The following is an 18,850-nucleotide window of genomic DNA, read 5'->3' on the forward strand; positions in this document are numbered from 1 at the left end:
TATATATATATATATATAAACGTATATACAAACAACTTGCCCCGATTTCTCCATAAACCGGGAGGCGTCACTGTCGCAGCGGCCGCCGGGTGCTCCGAGGCGGCCGCCGGGCGCGGCACCTCCCCCCCCGCGGCGGGCCCGGCGCGACCGTTGGGGCAAGCGGGGGGGCGGGCACCGAGTTCGCCCCGCCCTGCGGCGGGCGGGCGATTGGCGTCCTGCGCCACGTGTCGGCTGCGCGTGCGCCCGGGCCGCGCGCGGGGCGGGGCGGGACGGGACGGAACGGAGGCGGCCGTTGGGGTCGCGCGGGGGAGGGGCCGTTAGTGGCCGTTGTGCGGGCGGTCGCGCCGCGCCGCGCCGCGCCGCGGTGCCTAACAGGGCTATGAGCGGCGTTTGCGTTGACCCCAGGCTGAGAGACCTACGGGCTTCCCAGTGAAATAACCACAAAACGTGTTACGTTGGCGGGGTTCCTCTCCCTGGCAGCTGTACTCCTTCCTTTCCTAGCGATGGATTTCGAAGCGATTAAAAAATGCTCGCCGTTACACCCGAAGCCCGCTGGGCTCGCTCTTCAGTACGGCACCGCCGGGTTTCGCACCAAGGCAGAGCGGCTCGATCACGTCATGTTCCGCATGGGCTTCCTGGCGGTTCTCAGGTCCAAAGCCACCGCCGCTACCATTGGCGTCATGGTCACCGCATCTCACAATCCTGAAGTAAGAGCAACCTTTATTTAAAAAAAAATAAAATAAAAAAAGCAGATGTGATCACTCTGGTGGAACCAAAACTCTTCATAACGGTAGGAACAAAAAGTGCCCAGAGACCAGATCCTGCAAGCTTATGCACCTAATTAAAGCATGTGTGCAGACTGCTCTCTGCAAATACCATCGATTGCATGTTTGAAGTTGCTTTTCCTTGTATACAGCACTGTCGTTTTATCTCATTTGGAAAAGTAAATGCTGCATGTAGGGAATTTGTAAGGTTGGCAAGCTAAGAGCACCCTTGAGACAAACCTTTGAGCAAAATCTGTTAGTTTAAAAAATAAAAAGTTGTAGCAGTTACAAATAAGGCATGTAGGCTTCTGCTGCTGTGGGGTATTCCCGGTTATGGGATCTCCCATTATCTCATTTTAATGTCAAGTAAATTTCGTAGCAAAATGGTAATAGGGAGGCAGGTGACTTAATATGCTGATTACATTACTTGTTTGGGCTTGTTGCGGGTTTGGTAGCTAAGCTATTTCTTCCCAGAAATGCTCAAAGTTTGGAGAAGCAATTTGATTAATCCATATGTTTTGGCTGTCTTCAAAGAGGTTTTGTTTAGTTTCCATGTCTTAGGCTTAGTACATTTTATTCTGTTTTCTTCTAAGGAAGATAATGGTGTAAAGCTGATCGATCCTCATGGTGAAATGTTGCATCCGTTGTGGGAAGAGTACGCTACACAGCTAGCAAATGCAGAGGAGCAAGAATTACAGAAAGTAATGACTGAAATCTGCCAAAAAGAAGCAGTGGACCTGCACAAAGATTCTTTGGTTTTTATTGGTAGAGATACCAGGTAATTACAAAATACTATAGAAGTATGCTGCTTTTATTGAGGTGCCAAAGTTTTGTTCGTGGGTGTTATTGGATTTTTAGCTCTCCACAACCAGATTACATGTTTTTACACCTAGTCTGGTACCTGTTAAAGTAATTATTCAAGTATGAAAATGTCCTTTGCAATAAAAACAAGCTTTTTCCAATATTGTTACTACAGTAGCTTCCCTGATAATTACAAAAACTTCTTGGTACTCCTTCTGAACTGGATACCCTATTGAGTTTTTTTTGTGGATATTGTGTCATATCCATGTGTTTAGAATTTTACCTGTCTTTGCAGTTTTCTGGCATAATGTTTTTAAACATCTCTATTCTTCTAAACTTTAGTATTCTCTTAAAATTTTCTGTTAGTAGGACCCTACAGTATGCAGATAGTCATCTTCTCCATACACTTCCTTCCAAAGTATATAAGGTGTTTCCTTTTTTTCTAGACCAAGCAGCAAGAAACTTTCCCAGTCAGTAATAGATGGTATCTTCATTCTAGGTGGACAATACCATGGTATGTTGAGCTTTCAGTTCTGGTTTGATTTCATGTTTTTGTGTAAATGTGAATCTCTTATGTAGATCTAACACAGTAGCCCAGATACCATTTCTGTTTTTGCTTATAGCAGTCTCTTTTTTTCAGGATAGTTGTATTGCATAATGCAGGGTGGTACTTCTTTCCATAACAGAGCTTGAAAATTTTTATATGGGTTTCCTGCACTGCATTTGTCTGTTTGCTGTAAAATAGCAAATATTGTAAGACCGTAAGAAGGAATGAGTTTAGTATTTTATTTCTGAATATTGTGCCTTTTGTTTTGTGTTAGATTATGGTCTGGTGACAACACCACAGCTACATTACATGGTCTGCTGTCAAAACACCCAAGGACAGTATGGGAAAGCAACGCTGGAAGGTTATTACCAAAAACTAGCCAAAGCTTTTGTAGAACTGATCAAACAGGTGAATACTGTTAATTGTTGTTTTCATGCAAATATACAAAATGCGTATTTTCTGTTTGTTAGCCTAAACCAGGTCTAAAGTTTTGAATTCAGCATGTCTGTAGGTGTGCTGAGAGAACTTATGGTTTTAAACTAGGGTATAAGTTCACCTACCCCCTTCTTCCCTTAGGCTAATTCTCCCAGCTCTGGAGACAGTCAAAGGCATCTGAAGATTGACTGTGCCAATGGAATAGGAGCCCTGAAACTAATGGAAATGGAGCGCTACTTTCCAAAGGAAGTACTAATTCACCTGTATAATGATGGAACCAAGGAGAAGCTCAATCACTTATGTGGTGCAGATTATGTAAAAGTTCATCAGAAACCACCTAGAGGTATGTAGTCAGTAATTCTGTATCATTTAACCTCTCCAGGTCTGAAAGTACAGGGTGTAGCAATGGCACATCATTGTCAGATTAGATGAATTCCCTGATGTCTTACTAAGTGACTCTATGAATGGTTCTGCTTGCAAAATGGAAAAGGAGAATCCTACAGCTGTTTTTGGCACAACCCTGGAATATGTTAGTCTAAATTGTTTGGAGGACTACGGTGTGTCTCCAACTGGCTGAAATATGTTTGACAGTCTGGTCTGAATGCTAGAGTTGGTGGAGCCCAAAGATTGGTGAGGACTAACTAGCTTTTGCCTCGCTTTGTATTATCAAGAAACATTTGAATTTTGGTCTGGGCTTGCAGGCACTTTTTCAGGTTCCTGAGGAACAGCTGGGATAAATAGCACCCTTGTACCGGCAGACAGGCTGATTTACAGAAGTCAGTGAGGAAATGACTTGAACCATATTCCTGGAAAATGCATAAAATAAAATCCCCAGACTGGGAGAGTAAGCTAGTTTGAGTACTAGATCTTTGCTAAACTGAGTTCTTCATTACGACAACTGCACCCCCCCCGCAACTGTTAGCCAAAGCTGAACACCAAGCTACAGTTTCATTTTTCTTTTGCCATGCTGCTTGCTTACTGGAGAAATCTTGAAAAAGAAATGGCACAGTGGCAATCCCTGCTGGAAATGGATGTTTGTGTATTGTATCTAGATTCTGGCTTGAATGGGGAGTGAGGGGAGCCACCTTTGTCATTTCTGCGCAGGATTGTGTTCTGAAAAGAAAACGTGGTTTCATAATCAGTCACTGAAATAAACTAGCTGATTTCTCTGAAGTATGAAGTGGTAACAGCTCCTGATTTAAAATCATTGGGAGTCTCAACCTCTTGAAACTTGTAGTTGTCATTAACCTCACATTTTAGCTTGAGTACCTCAAAGGAAGTGGGACATGTTAGCATACCTCCCTAATTGCACTTGAACTGTGTCACTGTGGATGTGCAGGAGAAGAAAGAGGGAAGTATTGGAGTATAGTTTCCTATGCTCTGAAGGGCAGAAGGTGTCAGCAGGGTGGGCATTACCTAGTTTGCCTTTTCCTGTCCCCTGGTTGTGTGCTAAAACATGCTTCTCCAACAAGCAGCTGCAGGGTGCAGTATATCTTTTGGTGCTCCCTGGTGAGTTCCTGAAGGCTTCTGAAATCAGCCTAGAGGGTGGCCAGCTGCACAGTTTCTGAGAAATGATCTGTGAGGTTAACATGAGTGGAACAATCTTGGCCAGGATTTTGGAGAAAAGCAAAATTTACCTTAATAACAGACCAGATCATTTTTGTGTGGTACTGCTGTGTCAGATGGTGACTGCTTCCTAGCTGTTTCTGTATTGGCATGAAGCAGTTTGACTAGTACTGGAAGAAGTTTTGAGGCAGGTTCTGGCTCACACATTATATACTTTGTTGTATACATCAAATATCAAGCAAACTAAACATGAGGTGTTTTACAGTCAGCAGATCCACTTGTATATGTTTTGTACAGCTCTGAGATATTGTGGTGATGGTTGCTGTACAATGGGGATTGTGGTGATGGTAGGATTTCTTTGACGTGTCTTGCTGTAACTCAGCTTTGATGATGGCATCACTGATGTGGGTGTGCATGCTTGTCTGATATTAGGAGAGGGAGTCTCGTGTGTGAAAAGCAAAGGGGAGACACAAGGCTAGCAGGTGGGAATAGCTTAAAATTAAAACGGGCCTAAAATATATGTTGAAGAAAAAGGTTCTTGATGCGAGAGAAAAATGGTTAATTCACATATTTCTTGGAGGGTGAGGTATGTGATGGGACGACACCAGGAGCATACAGTGGATTTGCCACGTGTCAGGAAATGCAGGTGACCATCGCTCTGTGGCCCTCCTCTGCCCAAGTGCAGTTTGCCTCCGTGCCCAAAGGTGTGCCGTAAGCTGCAGCCTGCGCTCAGAGGTGCTGCAGGGGAGGGCTAATGTCAGCCAGGGACTGCTCGCTGCTTCAGATTCCCTGTGTGTCACTCTGCAAACATTAGCTCGCTCTGCCATGTTGTGGAGGAAGGCAATTGGCCACTGGTGATGTGGCTCCTGCAATAAACTCGGTGGTGACTAAGTGTGTGTGAGGGGTGTGGACATTTTTCTTTCGCAAGATTTTTATTCTCCTGCCATAACTGATGTCCAGCACTTCTTTCCAAAGTTTACTGAGATGTTACTACATGCTGTAATTCTGGGATTGATTTTCATATACACCTCATGAGAAGGTGTAGCACAACAAATCTTCAGAGAACCTGCATTTTTGAGTTTACTGTTTGTTTTTTTTGAAATGAATATGTACTTTGCAGTTGCCATTCAGTACAGTTTTCCTGTTGCGAGACTCAAACAAAGGCAGTGTCTTGCCTTTGAGCGTCATTTTTGTATGTGTCTGCACAGAACTAATCTCTGCATGTGATCCACACTGGAATTAAACATTTTGTATCTTTTTCTGTCTCTAACTTGCATTTATTAACTCTGTGCACTAGGGCTAGACATGAAGCCTAATGAGAGATGCTGCTCACTTGATGGAGATGCAGATAGAATTGTTTATTACTATAAGGACACAACTGACCATTTTCATCTAATCGATGGAGATAAAATAGCAACTTTAATTAGTATCTTCCTTAAAGAACTTCTTGTCAAGGTAACTCAAACATATGAAATGAATGCTGACATTTTAATTTGGCAAAATGTAACATACTCTGAAGAAGCTGTGTGTGTTTGTACGTATGCAATCTTTCTACATCTGACTAAAGTGAACCTGAAGTTTAGAAAGAGATCACTTCTGTACTTCACTGGTATGCCAAAAATGTTGCTTTTACAAGGGAGTGATTTCCATGCTCTAAATAAAAATCTGAGTGCTGAAATCTTAACCTTGAAGCTCTTCTTAGTGAGAGAGAACTTTTCCAGTTTCCATGTACAATGTAGTGTTATACCATTTCCTTTGTTTTGGTACCTTTCAATAAATTTTTTGGGTTTACTTCTTAACTCAGCATTTCTGTGAAGCTTTATGAACATGGAACAACTCATTTGTCTGAAAACTTGTTTGTGACGGCCCCAGAGTTTATATGTTGTCATGGCATCTTCCATAATTAATATTTGCAGCATACCATCCTCTCCTCTCAAGGGATAGAGAGAAAGCTTTTCTTTTTCAGAAGCCTTCCTAGATTTTTGTTGGTGTCTATAAGACTAAACCTAAACAAGTTATACTGGTTCTGGTTTCTGCAATGTTGGTTCATTTCTTACACTGTGATGGAGATGCTGACCAGTGAGAATTTGTGCTCACCACCTGCCTTTGCTTGTTTTGCTCTAGAAGCTTCGAATTTATTACTTGTGAATATGGCCCTGTATAACTCCATGTGTCTGGTCAATGCACTGAGCTTGCTGAATCTGAAAAATGGTGAGGAAAGCTTAATAAGGTGACTGGATGGAGAGCTGCTTCAAGCCAGTCACTAAAAATGTGATACACAAACACGTAGATGGAATTTGTTATCTTAATTCTTAATTCTTTGGTCTGAACTAGCACCTTCCTCTGATGCCCAGGAATTTGTGCCTGTAGGAGAACATAGTTTAGTCCTACACACCGCTGAATAATTCTGATTATCTTTCCACTTATCCCACTCCTCTGAATATGTGTGTATCACAGTAAAGCACTTCTTGGTTTGCTCAGGTGGAACAGACTTTAAAGATGGCAGTGGTACAGACAGCATATGCCAACGGGAGTTCAACGCGCTACCTTGAGGAAACAATGAAGGTATTTCCCAGTCTCTTACTGGTAGTTTTCTGCAAATGGTGTTTAGTGTAAACAGTGTTTCCTTTTTTAATAAATGCTGTTACAATGCAATCACTAGGAAAACTTATATTGGACTCAAATAAATGACTCCTTCAAGCCTGTACTAGTTCTTAATTTCTTGGTGGTAAAGGAGACCCACGGGAGCAAAGATCAAAAAGTTCTAGCCAGATTTTACTGATTTAAAAAAAAAACAAGTACGCAAAAGTTAAACAAAATCCTCTGTTACTTCTGGAATTGCAGAAGTTTATGGCTTTGCAAAGAAGTGAGTCAGTAAAGGCTCTTTGATACGTTGAGACTGTTTATTTTTGCAACATGCTGAATGTTCTTTGCTACTGAAATGTGGTTTGCTGTTTGTTGGCAAAAACTGTGCTGAGGAATTTCAGTTTGGCTAGAAAACTTATGTTCCCTGAAACCATTAAATAAGTAGGAGTTTTCATGGGGTGTGTGTGTGTATGTGCGTGTGTGTGATTTTTATTTATTTATTTATTTTGTTGTTTAAATCAGCCTTTGTTTCCATTCGAAGAAATGAAAAACCTCTTTTAAATCCAAGCTGCAGAAGTAGTGGATAATTTGAGCTCTGGTGAATCAGTAGTTGTGAAACACAGGTTGGTTAGTAGCACTCCTGGGTTGGTTGCTAAGTTCCTGGCACTTTCTGAATTACTGTGTTTTTTAGTCATCACCTCACCTGCAGTTACCAGCCACTTGTGACTGTGTATGTTCTCTGTATATTTTTGGGTTGTAGGTACCTGTTCACTGTGTCAAAACAGGAGTGAAACACCTGCATCACAAGGCCCAGGAGTTTGATGTTGGTGTGTACTTTGAGGCAAATGGACATGGCACAGTAAGTATGTATGTGTAACGTGCAAGAATTGCAGCCATCATGTACAAAAAATTTAGTCAAATTAGCCAGAGAGGAGTTTTTTTTCCACTCTCTGCTTGCATATATAAGCAAGACTTTTATCTCCTTCTTTGAGAATAGACTTGTTTCTCCTTTCCTCCTTTTTCCTGGCAGTGCCATCAGCTCCTCTGTATTTTCTGTGGGGATGGGAGTTCATGGAAGCAAACCTTAATGATGATTTTCTGGCTTAAATAACAAAAGGTTTTCTCCCCTCCTCGCTGTTGCATGTGTCCCAGTTCTTGATGTGTATTGATGATATGCTCTGACCTTTTTGTTCTAGGTATTATTTAGTAAAGCTGCTGAAACTAAAATAAGACAAGTGGCAAAAGAGGAAAAAGATGATGAAATAAGAGAAGCAGCAAAGATGCTTGAAAACATGATTGACCTGATTAATCAGGTAAAAGCTGAGAGAAACAAGTCAGCATGTTGAAAGGCATGGGCTAACCCTGTTTAGTAGTACCTGTGAGGCTACTGCCAGGGACCACTGGAGTAGGAAGCAGTGTGCCATAACGAAAGGGGACAAGGAGAAGGGCACATCAGTAACAGTCTTATTGAGAAAGATGTCATACTTTCTACATGAATGAATGTAGAATACTTTTATCTGGTATAGCCTTTTGGGTTCAGAACAAAAAAAAGAGGGAATTGGATGACATCAAAACCTAGTGATAATATGTGACAGTTCAATAAAAAGTAATCTTTCAACTAATGCTTTTCACTAACCTTTGTGAAGGGAGGAGGGGAGGTATTCCAGTGCCCATGTCCACACAGCCATGGGAATCCCTGTCTTAGCACAGACATTATTTCTCAGGGTAGTGCCAAATCAAATGTCACAGGTCAGCTTCAAGCAGCCTGACCCCCCAACAAAGACGATGTGCCAGTCCTTATTAGGAAAGGTAATGCCTAGCACTTGCCCCCTGCAGAACTGTACAATTATGCTGTTGTTGTAACAAAGTTATGTGCCTCTTCTGCAATGCTCCTCCTGCCACACTGTAATGGGAACAAAACCCACCTAGCCTGTAGCAAGTCAGCCTGCCTTCATTTTCACCCTCTTCAGGCAGAAGCTTAGTGATTAGATCATGCCTGCATTCCTTCACTGTTGACTTCTCCATTTTATTTCTCCTCCCTGCCCTCATCAATAGACAATTGGTGATGCTATCTCAGACATGCTGGTTATTGAAGCAATCCTGGCTTTGAAAGGTTTTACCGTGCAACAGTGGGATGCCATCTACACCGACCTTCCAAATCGGCTACTCAAAGTTCAGGTTAGTGCGTGTTAGTACATGGTGCTGACTCAGGTTACAGCAGTGTCGTGCAGCCCTGCTCTAGAATAGCTTGCCTGCATCTAATCCCTCCCCTCCCTCCCCTCTCTCCAAAAACCCCTTTATTTTAGGGCTTAAAAGGCCTGTTGGAATAAGCCACATAAAGCAAGGAGAAAAGATCAGAATTTCACTTGGAGTAAAATAAAATATGACATACATATGATGAAATAACAGCCACCTCTTTAAATGAAAGAAAACTAACAAAAATTGAATGGCAAAGTAGCTTGTTATTTATTTTGAATTAACAGTGAATGCAAATTAACATCAGTGGTTATATAAGGTAGTGCTGCTGTTTGGTAGAATATCTGCTGTCTCACATGCTCTCTTTGGTGATGAAAGGGTCTGTTAACAGTGCATCTGAAACTTTTTCTTAAACTTAATTATGCTTTTCACACAAAGGAACAAGCAGATTGAATGATTAAGACTCAAGAGCACAAAAGGGACACAGAACTCTATATCCCAGCAGGTGACTTTTTGTTTGGAAAATGAGGATTGGAAGGTTTTTCCTGATAGTCTCAAAACCCAGTGGGCTGAGAAGAACTCTAAATGCTAGGGAGAGGATTGCAGCATTGCTGCAACTTTTCTTTCAGACCTCCAAATGGGATGTGTTTCTTGAAGATACACACTAGATACACTAATACTCTGATCCTCTTAACCACAAGCAAAAGTGAAATGTAAGGACTGATTTTTTTTTTTTCCCCCTTCATAAGAGTGTAAGTGACATAGGTTCCAGTCTCTTTCTTTGTTCTAGCTAAAATCTGAACTCTGCTTCTCTATTTTTCAGAGGCCCCTACTTCCTAGGCTGGATGAATTTTTCTTGGTGTGTCACTTCTTACAAATTAAATATAAATGAAATACTCAAGCTCTCGTGTCTTTTTCTTACATTTGCCAACATTCAAAGACCTGCAGGTCTGAGGAGAGAGACTGCCATGTGGTAGCATTCTGTTAGATTTAAGGACACAGTAAGGGAGCTCTGGGCTCTAAATTAACCAGAGAAGAGAGTTTAAGCATTCTGATCTACTGGGAGAAGTTGCAGCTTCAGTTTGGAGGCTAACCAAGGAGGCATGGTCAGCCTAGCAGTTCAGCCCCTCATGCTAGAACTGACTCTCTTTCCAGATTAAGTGGCTGAATCTTATCAAGACTTGCTTAATACATGATGAGCAGTAGCCTAGCAGGAATCTTAAGGATCCCAAAATCTTTGAGTGAGTTAAGTAGGCAACTCCCAAACTGAGGTCTTGCTCAAGATAATGCAATGTATCAAAAACTGAAGGAGTTCAGTCTGTCTCATCAGTGGTTGTTTTCTTCTGCTCTCATCATACAGTTACAGCACAACAGTAAATTGTCTGTTTCTGATGTTGTAGGTTGCAGACAGGCAAGTTATTGGCACAACAGATGCAGAAAGGCGTGTGGTTGCACCCCCAGGACTACAAGAGAAAATTGATGCACTTGTAAAGAAGTACAAATCATCACGAGCGTTTGTCCGTCCATCAGGAACAGAAGATATAGTTAGGATATATGCTGAAGCAGACACACAGGTCAGAGCTGAAACAGCAGGTCTATAAAGTGGATCTAAGTTCTGCAATTTTTCTGATTAGCATTGCATGTGGGAGGGAGAAGTATGTTTAAATATTGGTCATTTAATCAAATGTAACCATTCCTAAATTTGGAAAAAACTTAAACTTAGTGATCACAAAAAATCTCTTATGATTTTATAAAGATAAAATCATAATTTTTAATGTTTTTAATGTTTACCTGTAAAGGTGAGATATTTATAAAGCCATATCTGACACTAAAGGATTTTGAAAGGACAATCAACCTTCTTAGTACTCAAGATAAAAAGGAAAGTAAGTTACTGAAGCAGTCAGTAACTGCATGATTTCTTAAGGGGGGAATCAAAAATAAACTTTGTCTGGAATTAAGAATTAGTCCGTATGTGAGCTTAAAGTTGTCACCAAAATCAGTGGTCCTGCTCTTCTCATGTCACGTTCTCCTACCCCCTTCCTCCTGCCAGCAAGACACTGTGGTAGAAGACAGCTGAAGATGACAGAGCAAGATAGGGAACACAGCATTTACAAGAAAACTCTTGCCTTACTACTGCATATATAATCTAAATTTATAATACTGAAGATACTTTGCAACATAATGTAACTAACTTTTTTAATATTTCATAGGAGAACGCTGATGCCCTTGCCCATGAAGTAAGCCTGGCTGTTTACCATCTCGCTGGTGGAGTAGGAACACCACCCCAGCCTCTATAACAAAGGATACAACTGCACTTAAAGTGCCTAACTTGACTTATTCAATATTACTTTATCATGTGTTAGTGTGGACATATCAAGCCATTCTTGATTGTAAAAGGGATTAATCAGGACTGAGCACAATATTTTTCCCCCTATTATTTCTTACCTTGTTGGTAACTTACCTCTTAATAAGATGCTCTTTCTGCTGGGTGTTTCCCCCCCTCATTTGTCTAACTTCTGAAGTTGAACTGAGCTAGATGCAAGCAAATGTGTGCCTTGAGTGTCACTTCTTGCCATGCAGGGGCCTGGTCATGTCCAGAAGGAAGACTACAACTCGAGTCTTCTAAGCACGAAGACTCATCTTTTCTACTAGCAATAATCTGGTTACCAGCCCTTCCCCAGGCAGCATACAAGGGAGATTAGCCACCCAGACTAGGGTTTGGGCTAGTGCAGAGGCTCTATTGAAGCTTAAAGCCTTGCTGCTATCAAGCAGGAAAGCCAAAAAAAACTGACTGAGAGCAATCCACCTCCTTCAGCCGAGTCACCCCAGACAGATGTGTCTGTCTTCTAGCCCTAGGTGGTCACAAACAGGTAATGAAACACCTGCTTTCAACAGTTGAGAGTCAGAGTAAGTTTTCCATACTGCAAGCTAAATAAAAGGTATACCTATCATGCTCCCTGTTTACAAGCACTCTAACAGGGTAACTATTGCTTTACTATTTTAGTGTTTCTTACAGTGATGAATTTGAACCCCTGCTTATTTAATAGGTTAATGACACATTGTGCCTAAAGCAAGCTCCCATGCCGTCAGTGCACTTGCAGTAGCTGTGCTTGACTCTGTTGTGACTCCGCTCGCAGTAGCTTTAGCTCAGCCTTACTACTGCAGAAGTATCACTTCCACTATTGCCACAGCAACTGCATCGTCCATGTTCACCTCAGTTCAATGGCATTTGAAAACAAACAACGTGTTATTGCAATATCTTCATTAGAGAAATTGTTTTTATGAAATATGTGAAATATATACATGAAATTATCACAAATTGCTTTAATGGTACTTATCATAGTTTTTAAGATGGAGGGGGACAGAGACAAGCTTGTGACCCCCCTCCCAGCAGTTTGAAGGGGCTGGGCTAATGGGATCTAATATTTTAAATATACACATATTACAAATCCACACATTTCAGTTGCAGCTATCTACCTCCGGCAAAGGTTTTTTTTCATTTTAATCCTATATTAACTCCTAGTATGATGGCATTTTCCAGATTGCCAAATAAGTGTATGATGTTCTAGTAAGTCAAAAAACCCCAGACAACAGAAATAAACTGGAAACAAATTGAAAAAATGCGCACCTTGTATTTTTTAGCATTTTTTTTAAGACAGACCTCAAGACAACAAAACAAGTGTACTGTAAATAGTAGGCACCATAATCAATATGAGCCACCAATATTTAAACTTGATTCAGGCCATATCCAGAACTCTTATTTACAAATATTTAAATTAAATACAACATTAAGTATTTCATTACGTACAAAGTAAGAAAAGAATGCTATACAACTGGGAAAGATGATACAGTATTTCATTTAAATAGTTACATTACATATCAGATGAATAGTACCACTTGAGCTCATGTTTTTATGACACCTTCAAGAAAATCCTTCTCAACCATCTCTTCAATTTTTTGCCTTGCTTTGCTGGAGAATGTCTTGAGATTCTCCATTTTTATGTCCTTATTGGGAAAAGAGTTGGGGTAAAGGACAGGGCTCCCTGAGTGTCCAACACATCTGCTTGTGACTTTGCTGTTAAAAACTTGGCTGAGTACATTAAAGAAAGGCAAAAGCTGCTCAATGCTGCGAACAGTGTAGATGGTTAAAAGTAAGCGACCTGGTTCCCAGCTTAACGTTTTCCCTGAGCTCTCCTCCTCTGGGTTTTTCTGTAAATACAGAGAAATATGAAACAATACAGGACAGAACAGAAAAAGTACAGGTACAAACAAAACAGACTGTAATGCCCAATAGGTATTTTTCTATATTCCATAAAATACTTGTCCTATATCAACAAAATGTGCATCTACTGGAGCACAGCTTTTGCAGCAGCTCTCCTGCTCCTGCCCCCTACCATGCTTTGTTGTGTGGTGGCAGTGGCCAGGATGACAGAGGCTGGTGTCTGGTCGGCTGGACTAAAGTGAAAGCTGTGCCCAGCTGCCACCAGATGCTGCAGTCCACCGCCTCAGGCCAGAGCTGGCCCAAAGCAAGCCAGGCCCCGCAGCATGCGTCAGGCCCCGGCACCTGCTGTGCTGTTCTATGCAGCTGCTCCTGCTGTGACATCCCACTGGCTAGCACAAACACAGCCAAAGCTGATGTTACACCCAGCACCGTAGCTGCTTGGAAAAGTCATGTGCTGGCTAAGTTGCTTTCTAAAGCAGGCCCATTTCCTATAGCAACATTCATGTTTCACCCTACTGCCAGCATCAGTGATAAATGAAACCTAAAAGAAGTTAGTTAGAATAGAAATGAAGTACCTTTGCTTTGAAACTAGAGTTCCGAGCTTTCAGGACAAGGACATCATTATTAATGCCCACAAAGGCTCTGAGCAGACATTAGTTTTCACAGAGGAAAACAGTTCAATTAATTACTCATCATGGGTTCTCTGAAAGCCATGGTTACACACCTTCCATCTAGGGGGGGAATTTCACAGGAGAGATTTCTGGAACCCCACCAGTGAAGGCAGCAGTCACACACCAGGGAGTACTTACGGGAAGTGTGTCAGTACACTCTGATAACCCTGTTTAGAGTTACCTTAAATATCTGTACATGAAAACATCTGAGCACTAATATCCTGCTGCTTACATGGCAATCATCTGCTCATTTCCTTTTTTTTGACTCAAAAAAATCACATTCAAATCTAGAAAATAAGATCATATCAACACTAGAAACTCCTTGTTTGGACTATGATTGATAGACCAGTATAGGAGAGTTAACGCCATGAAGCAGAGGTCCAGCAATGCTGGTTTTTATTTCAGGAGGAAGGAGAAATGGGAAGCACAAAGGCCGCATCAGCGAGAGCCACGTCCTGATCTGCCTCTGAGCAGCGCCTCCTCCCACTGCTCCTGCAACGCATCTGCCGAGGCAGGGGCCAAGAGGAGCTCCCGAGACTCCCACAGGCTGCCTGGTTGTGGTCACCAGCCGCATCCCAGGGGATGGGAAAATGGAAGAGCAGGTGTGGTAAGGAAAAGAGAATGAAGGGGGAAGGGGAAAAAAAACACCAATGGGAGGAGAGTGTAAAGTAGGGATTTTTGATTATGCAGCCTTTGAGCAAACATTTATTCAGGGAATCACTTTTTTTACAAAAACGATTTTTGCCCTTTAAGTGAAAGGAACTGTCTTTTCCAATTCAGGAGCCTTCATGATATCTGTTTCATAAAAAGTGATTAGATTAGTATTAAATATGAATGTATTTAGTATTTTATTTTGGTTCTGTTTGGCTCCCTGTCATGGGAGATGACTATTCTAGCCGTACCATTTATTCTCTACAAAGTTTCAAGAAACAAAAGGCTACATAATAAACTGGAACAAAACAAATACTGCATTCCATGACAGAAAGAGTTGATGCCTATTTTAAAAAAGTTTTTACTTTTTAAAATTTCTCCTTTCAAAATTTCACATTGGATTCACTTTGCACTGGATTCACAGAAGAGCGAATTTACAGTACTGATTCTCATTCCACTGCTCTGTATAACCCAGCGACGGACACAGACTAGCTCCAGCATACACCAAGTGTTAGTGTTACCAAGAAGCCAACCAAATGGGGTGCATGTGCCAATACCAATTCTCTCACTCTAAGTGAGCAATGAAATAATACAATCCATCCAAGCCATTTCCTCACAGCAGTAGCTTAGAAAACACGACTAATTTGTCAGATACTTAAACAGGTAATTTGACAGAGACCAGATTAGGGATTATGTGTGGCAGAAATTGTTTTAATTCTATAATGATTTGTGTTGATAATTCCTTTTAGAACTCTTTTTTGTGTAATCTATTTGATGTAGGAAACCAAGTTAAAAATAAGGGCACCTGTGATTATTTCACTTCACAGTCTCTCAACTTTGTCCTCTAAAAAGACTCATCTCTCTCACTTCTCACTGAAAGCTAGATACTACCCCGGGCTGCAAGGTGATGGTATTATGGTAAGTTTGTTTCACAACTCAAGCATCAAAGGCCACCCTCACCTGATGCTTGGCCATCTCCAATCCCTCCAAAACCATCGTCTTAAAGTCCTCCTGTTTGTCCTGTGGAAGGAAAGAGGAGAACTTTCAGACTGCATTTCATATATCAAAGTAATACTTTGCCATGAAGGCCGTGCAGTTGGTTGGTTGGGTGCTATTTTTCAGCAAAAAGATCATCCACCCCAAAAAATCCATTATCCAGAATCATCATGCTCTGGAGCTAGTGGGGCCAAGACACTATTCAGACAATAATAGCATTGACAGTTTGTTCTTCTGTTTATTGCCAGTAGTGCCAAAGGAGGTTTAAAGCACATTTCTTTCAGACAACAGAGCCTGACAAACACCATACTGTGTGAGTCCGAGTACTGGTCAGAGTGCCCTGAAGTAAAATTAAGGTCAACTGAAACATTTTGCTCAGAAATAGTATTTTCTAAGAGAAACACACAGCTATGTACAACAGTATTCTCCTCTGCACAAGGAAGAAATGGCCTGGAAACCAGTATTCATTACCTCATTTTTAGCTCATCCTCATACCCCCAGTTTTGGTTCAAAATGTGCAACTGCTGCCTTGACCATAGGGTTTCAGAAATTCTGGAAGTTTTGTATATTCTTGAAGCATATTGTGGATGCCCTCCCTTCATGCTGCTATCTCAGCATATCATACTTACCCGCATGTATATTTTATAATTCATGCAGAGACATTTGGAATGTGACAACTTTCTAACAGGTATAGCACACAACATAAAACATCAGGGTTAGAGGCTACACCGGATTAGCAGCCTGCTAAAACCTGTTACCCCTTTTACATGTTGTTTGGAGAAGAACATTTTAGTCTTATTTTCACAGTTCAAAGACAGTAACATGAAGACTGTAGATATGCATCAAATACTTGTTTTATTCCCCATAGTAGTGAGCCTTTGCTGACTATTTCAGGTCCACATGCAGCTAAGTTATGCTTAACTTCATGTACCACTTGCATGTCAGCAATACTTTTTTTATCCAGTGAAAACATTTCTCCCATATGACTTGGAGTTTTCTCCCTCTTTCGTTGGCCCAGCCAGGCAGCCTTTGCCAGTGAAGTGCCTGCCTGGGAGATTCTGTCCTCACAGAAGGAGCAGCAAAGTATCCAGTTTCATTTTTCTTTCTTTGTGGCAGCAGAAAGGAGCTCCCTGGGACAGGGCTTGGTCAGCTTTCATCAGCTTCATTAGCTGATCGGGCCTCCACCCCTAACCAAACAAGGATTTTGACAATATCTCACATACCAACATAATGACGGCTCTAATTCTGCTCCTAATTTACAAATTATACAGCCCATTTTCCCCCCAGAATTGTTTCCATTGCTCCCTGCCTTCTTCCTTTCATTCCAATTGCTTCAGGGTAGGAAACCCAGCCCTCCTTGGCTCTGCACAGTTTCAAAACTCTTGGTTCTCTCATTTATGGAAATGCAACATCATTTTCTAAATAATTAAATGGGATTACCAGCAACAAAAATGTTTTTCTACCTCAAAAGATAATTATACTAGTATCTATGTACATGATTTGAAATCTGACCATCTGAAAATGATTTCTGCATTAAAATGTATTAGACTTTGAGGCATATTCTACTTTTTACTCAAATAAGTATTTTTAATTGGATACTCCAAAGCCACTGACCATAGTCTATTTTTTCTTCATACCCGCATATGGTTTTTGCCCAGTGGTGACCTGAGGCTACTCCAGTGGGAATCTCCCACACTAGATAACTCCTTTCCATTTTCCATCAAAACAAAAACAAACACAAACAAAAAACAGTACTGCAAGTTACTGAACGTGAAAGTTTTCAATGAAAAGCAAAACTGGAAGAAAGTGATATACCTTTGCTCTTTTTCGCAGCAGTTTTGCTAGACGTACCACATATGGTTTAAATTCCCTTTGATGAGTGCCCTGTCTTCGTACCTCCAAGCCTGAATCATCTGATGCTTCTGGAATAAAAGCCCAACGATACCTGCCATGAGATAACACAAGCAGATGTTATTCTTACTGAACACAGACTTTTCCACTAGACCTAAGAGTATGACAGGATGAGGTAGTCAAGCTAAATTTTAAAGAAAGAACAAAAAAAAAATCCTTGTCAAGATAGAATAGGAAAGCCATATTCTGAAAATAAAGAGAGAACGTGGTTGAGAAAAGGAGCATTTGCTTTCTCCTTTAGAATTTCTTAACATATTTAAATACGCCAAAAGCAAGAAGGGGCAGAGAAGCTAAAAGCAGCAACATCCACATCTCTATTGTGTACAAGGGAACTGAAAGTAATTCTGAATTATAAAATATGTAAGTTACCTAAAACATTTTGTTGCACAAGTGCAATGTTTACTATAACACATCAAATGTTCTCAATATACCCTGCTGATAACAGAAACTCATTTATTTTATCTATTCATATTCCAGCAGGCTCAGATGGACCCTTCCCTCCCTACACTGTAACGATTGGTTAGTTGCATCATACACTATAAAGGGAATCGAAGTTTCTTTCCTTGACGATTCAGTCCAAGCCTCAATGAGAACACCATAAAAGAGAGTGTGATTCAGCATGACTACTTCCTTTCCAGAAATAAATACACAGTAATGACTATGGAGAAATGTCTTAATAAAACCAGTTTGGCTAATAATGGGGAACAGGACTGCATGGAGAGTTTAGAGAGAATTATGAACAAACTCCCCAGAAGACAAAATAAATCAAAGAACATTCAAGATTAATTTTAGATTTAGAAGCACTACAGGGCATGAACTGACACAGTGTGTGCAACCCCTTCCCCACTGCACGACAATCTTCTGAGTAATAGGATAATTCGAGCTGACCAAACGTCTACAGGCCTGTGCCAGGGCAGTGGCCCTTAGCTGGTCACTACTGTGCAATGTAAGGGAAGAGACGAGATAGGTTGTTCTGTCCTGTGCTGCCTCTCGTTTCTGGGGTCTTCAGAAAATGCCAGTTGCTTTGCATCCATTTTTGCAACAGAACAGGACTGCTGAGGGGAAGTAGTTTGCAGATACAAAGAACTAATGACAAAGAATAACCTACACCCCCTTCACAAGCAGGTTTTTGACACGTCTTCCAGTCAAATGATGCAGGAGTAATTTAAGTGAAGTCATACTGAGATCATACTGTCTTCTGATCTGATGCCTTAGTCATTGAGACATGTGGGTGTATTTTGGGTTCTTGGACATTACTGCAACTAAATACTTTAAAAATAAAGTACTTTAATAAATCACCACTATTTCTAATTAGCTCACAGGTGCAGAGAGCCTCCAGCCACAAGCTGAACAAAACTGGCTTAAACTCATCTGCCAGATAGCATCATCTGCTCTGGGGGCCACACTGACGCTGGGAGGGAATGCCCTGTGGGCTACTCTGGGATGAAGGCCAGAAGGAGAAAGGAAATAGGAAAACAAAGATTTTAAATGCTAGAGTTCTACT

The 18,850-nt window shown here is 41.1% G+C and overlaps 2 protein-coding genes across 5 annotated transcripts in view; one reads left to right on the top strand and one right to left on the bottom strand.

Moving 5' to 3' along the window:
- The first annotated feature begins 322 nt into the window (after window positions 1-322).
- Window positions 323-12,518, top strand: PGM3 (phosphoglucomutase 3). Its single transcript, XM_013948851.2, has 12 exons — window positions 323-707; window positions 1,358-1,542; window positions 2,012-2,079; window positions 2,387-2,520; window positions 2,689-2,890; window positions 5,411-5,568; window positions 6,595-6,678; window positions 7,460-7,558; window positions 7,896-8,012; window positions 8,755-8,877; window positions 10,296-10,469; window positions 11,106-12,518. The coding sequence occupies exons 1-12, from the start codon at window positions 504-506 to the stop codon at window positions 11,190-11,192; spliced, it is 1,635 nt and encodes a 544-aa protein (XP_013804305.1). The 5' UTR covers window positions 323-503; the 3' UTR covers window positions 11,193-12,518.
- The window catches only part of DOP1A (DOP1 leucine zipper like protein A), a 72,708-nt gene continuing 66,365 nt past the window's right edge, over window positions 12,508-18,850 (bottom strand). For 3 of the 4 annotated variants that reach the window (XM_067294055.1, XM_067294052.1, XM_067294056.1), the window contains 3 exons: window positions 17,251-17,380; window positions 15,400-15,459; window positions 12,508-13,104 (listed from right to left, as the gene is read on the bottom strand). In XM_067294055.1, the coding sequence (XP_067150156.1) occupies window positions 12,799-13,104; window positions 15,400-15,459; window positions 17,251-17,380 (496 nt within the window). In that variant the 3' untranslated portion in view covers window positions 12,508-12,798. The remainder of the gene's footprint in view (window positions 13,105-15,399; window positions 15,460-17,250; window positions 17,381-18,850) is intronic. The other variant, XM_067294053.1, reaches the window with a different exon arrangement.

This window comes from Apteryx mantelli, chromosome 3 (genome assembly GCF_036417845.1).
Source record: "Apteryx mantelli isolate bAptMan1 chromosome 3, bAptMan1.hap1, whole genome shotgun sequence".
NCBI lineage: Eukaryota > Metazoa > Chordata > Aves > Apterygiformes > Apterygidae > Apteryx > Apteryx mantelli.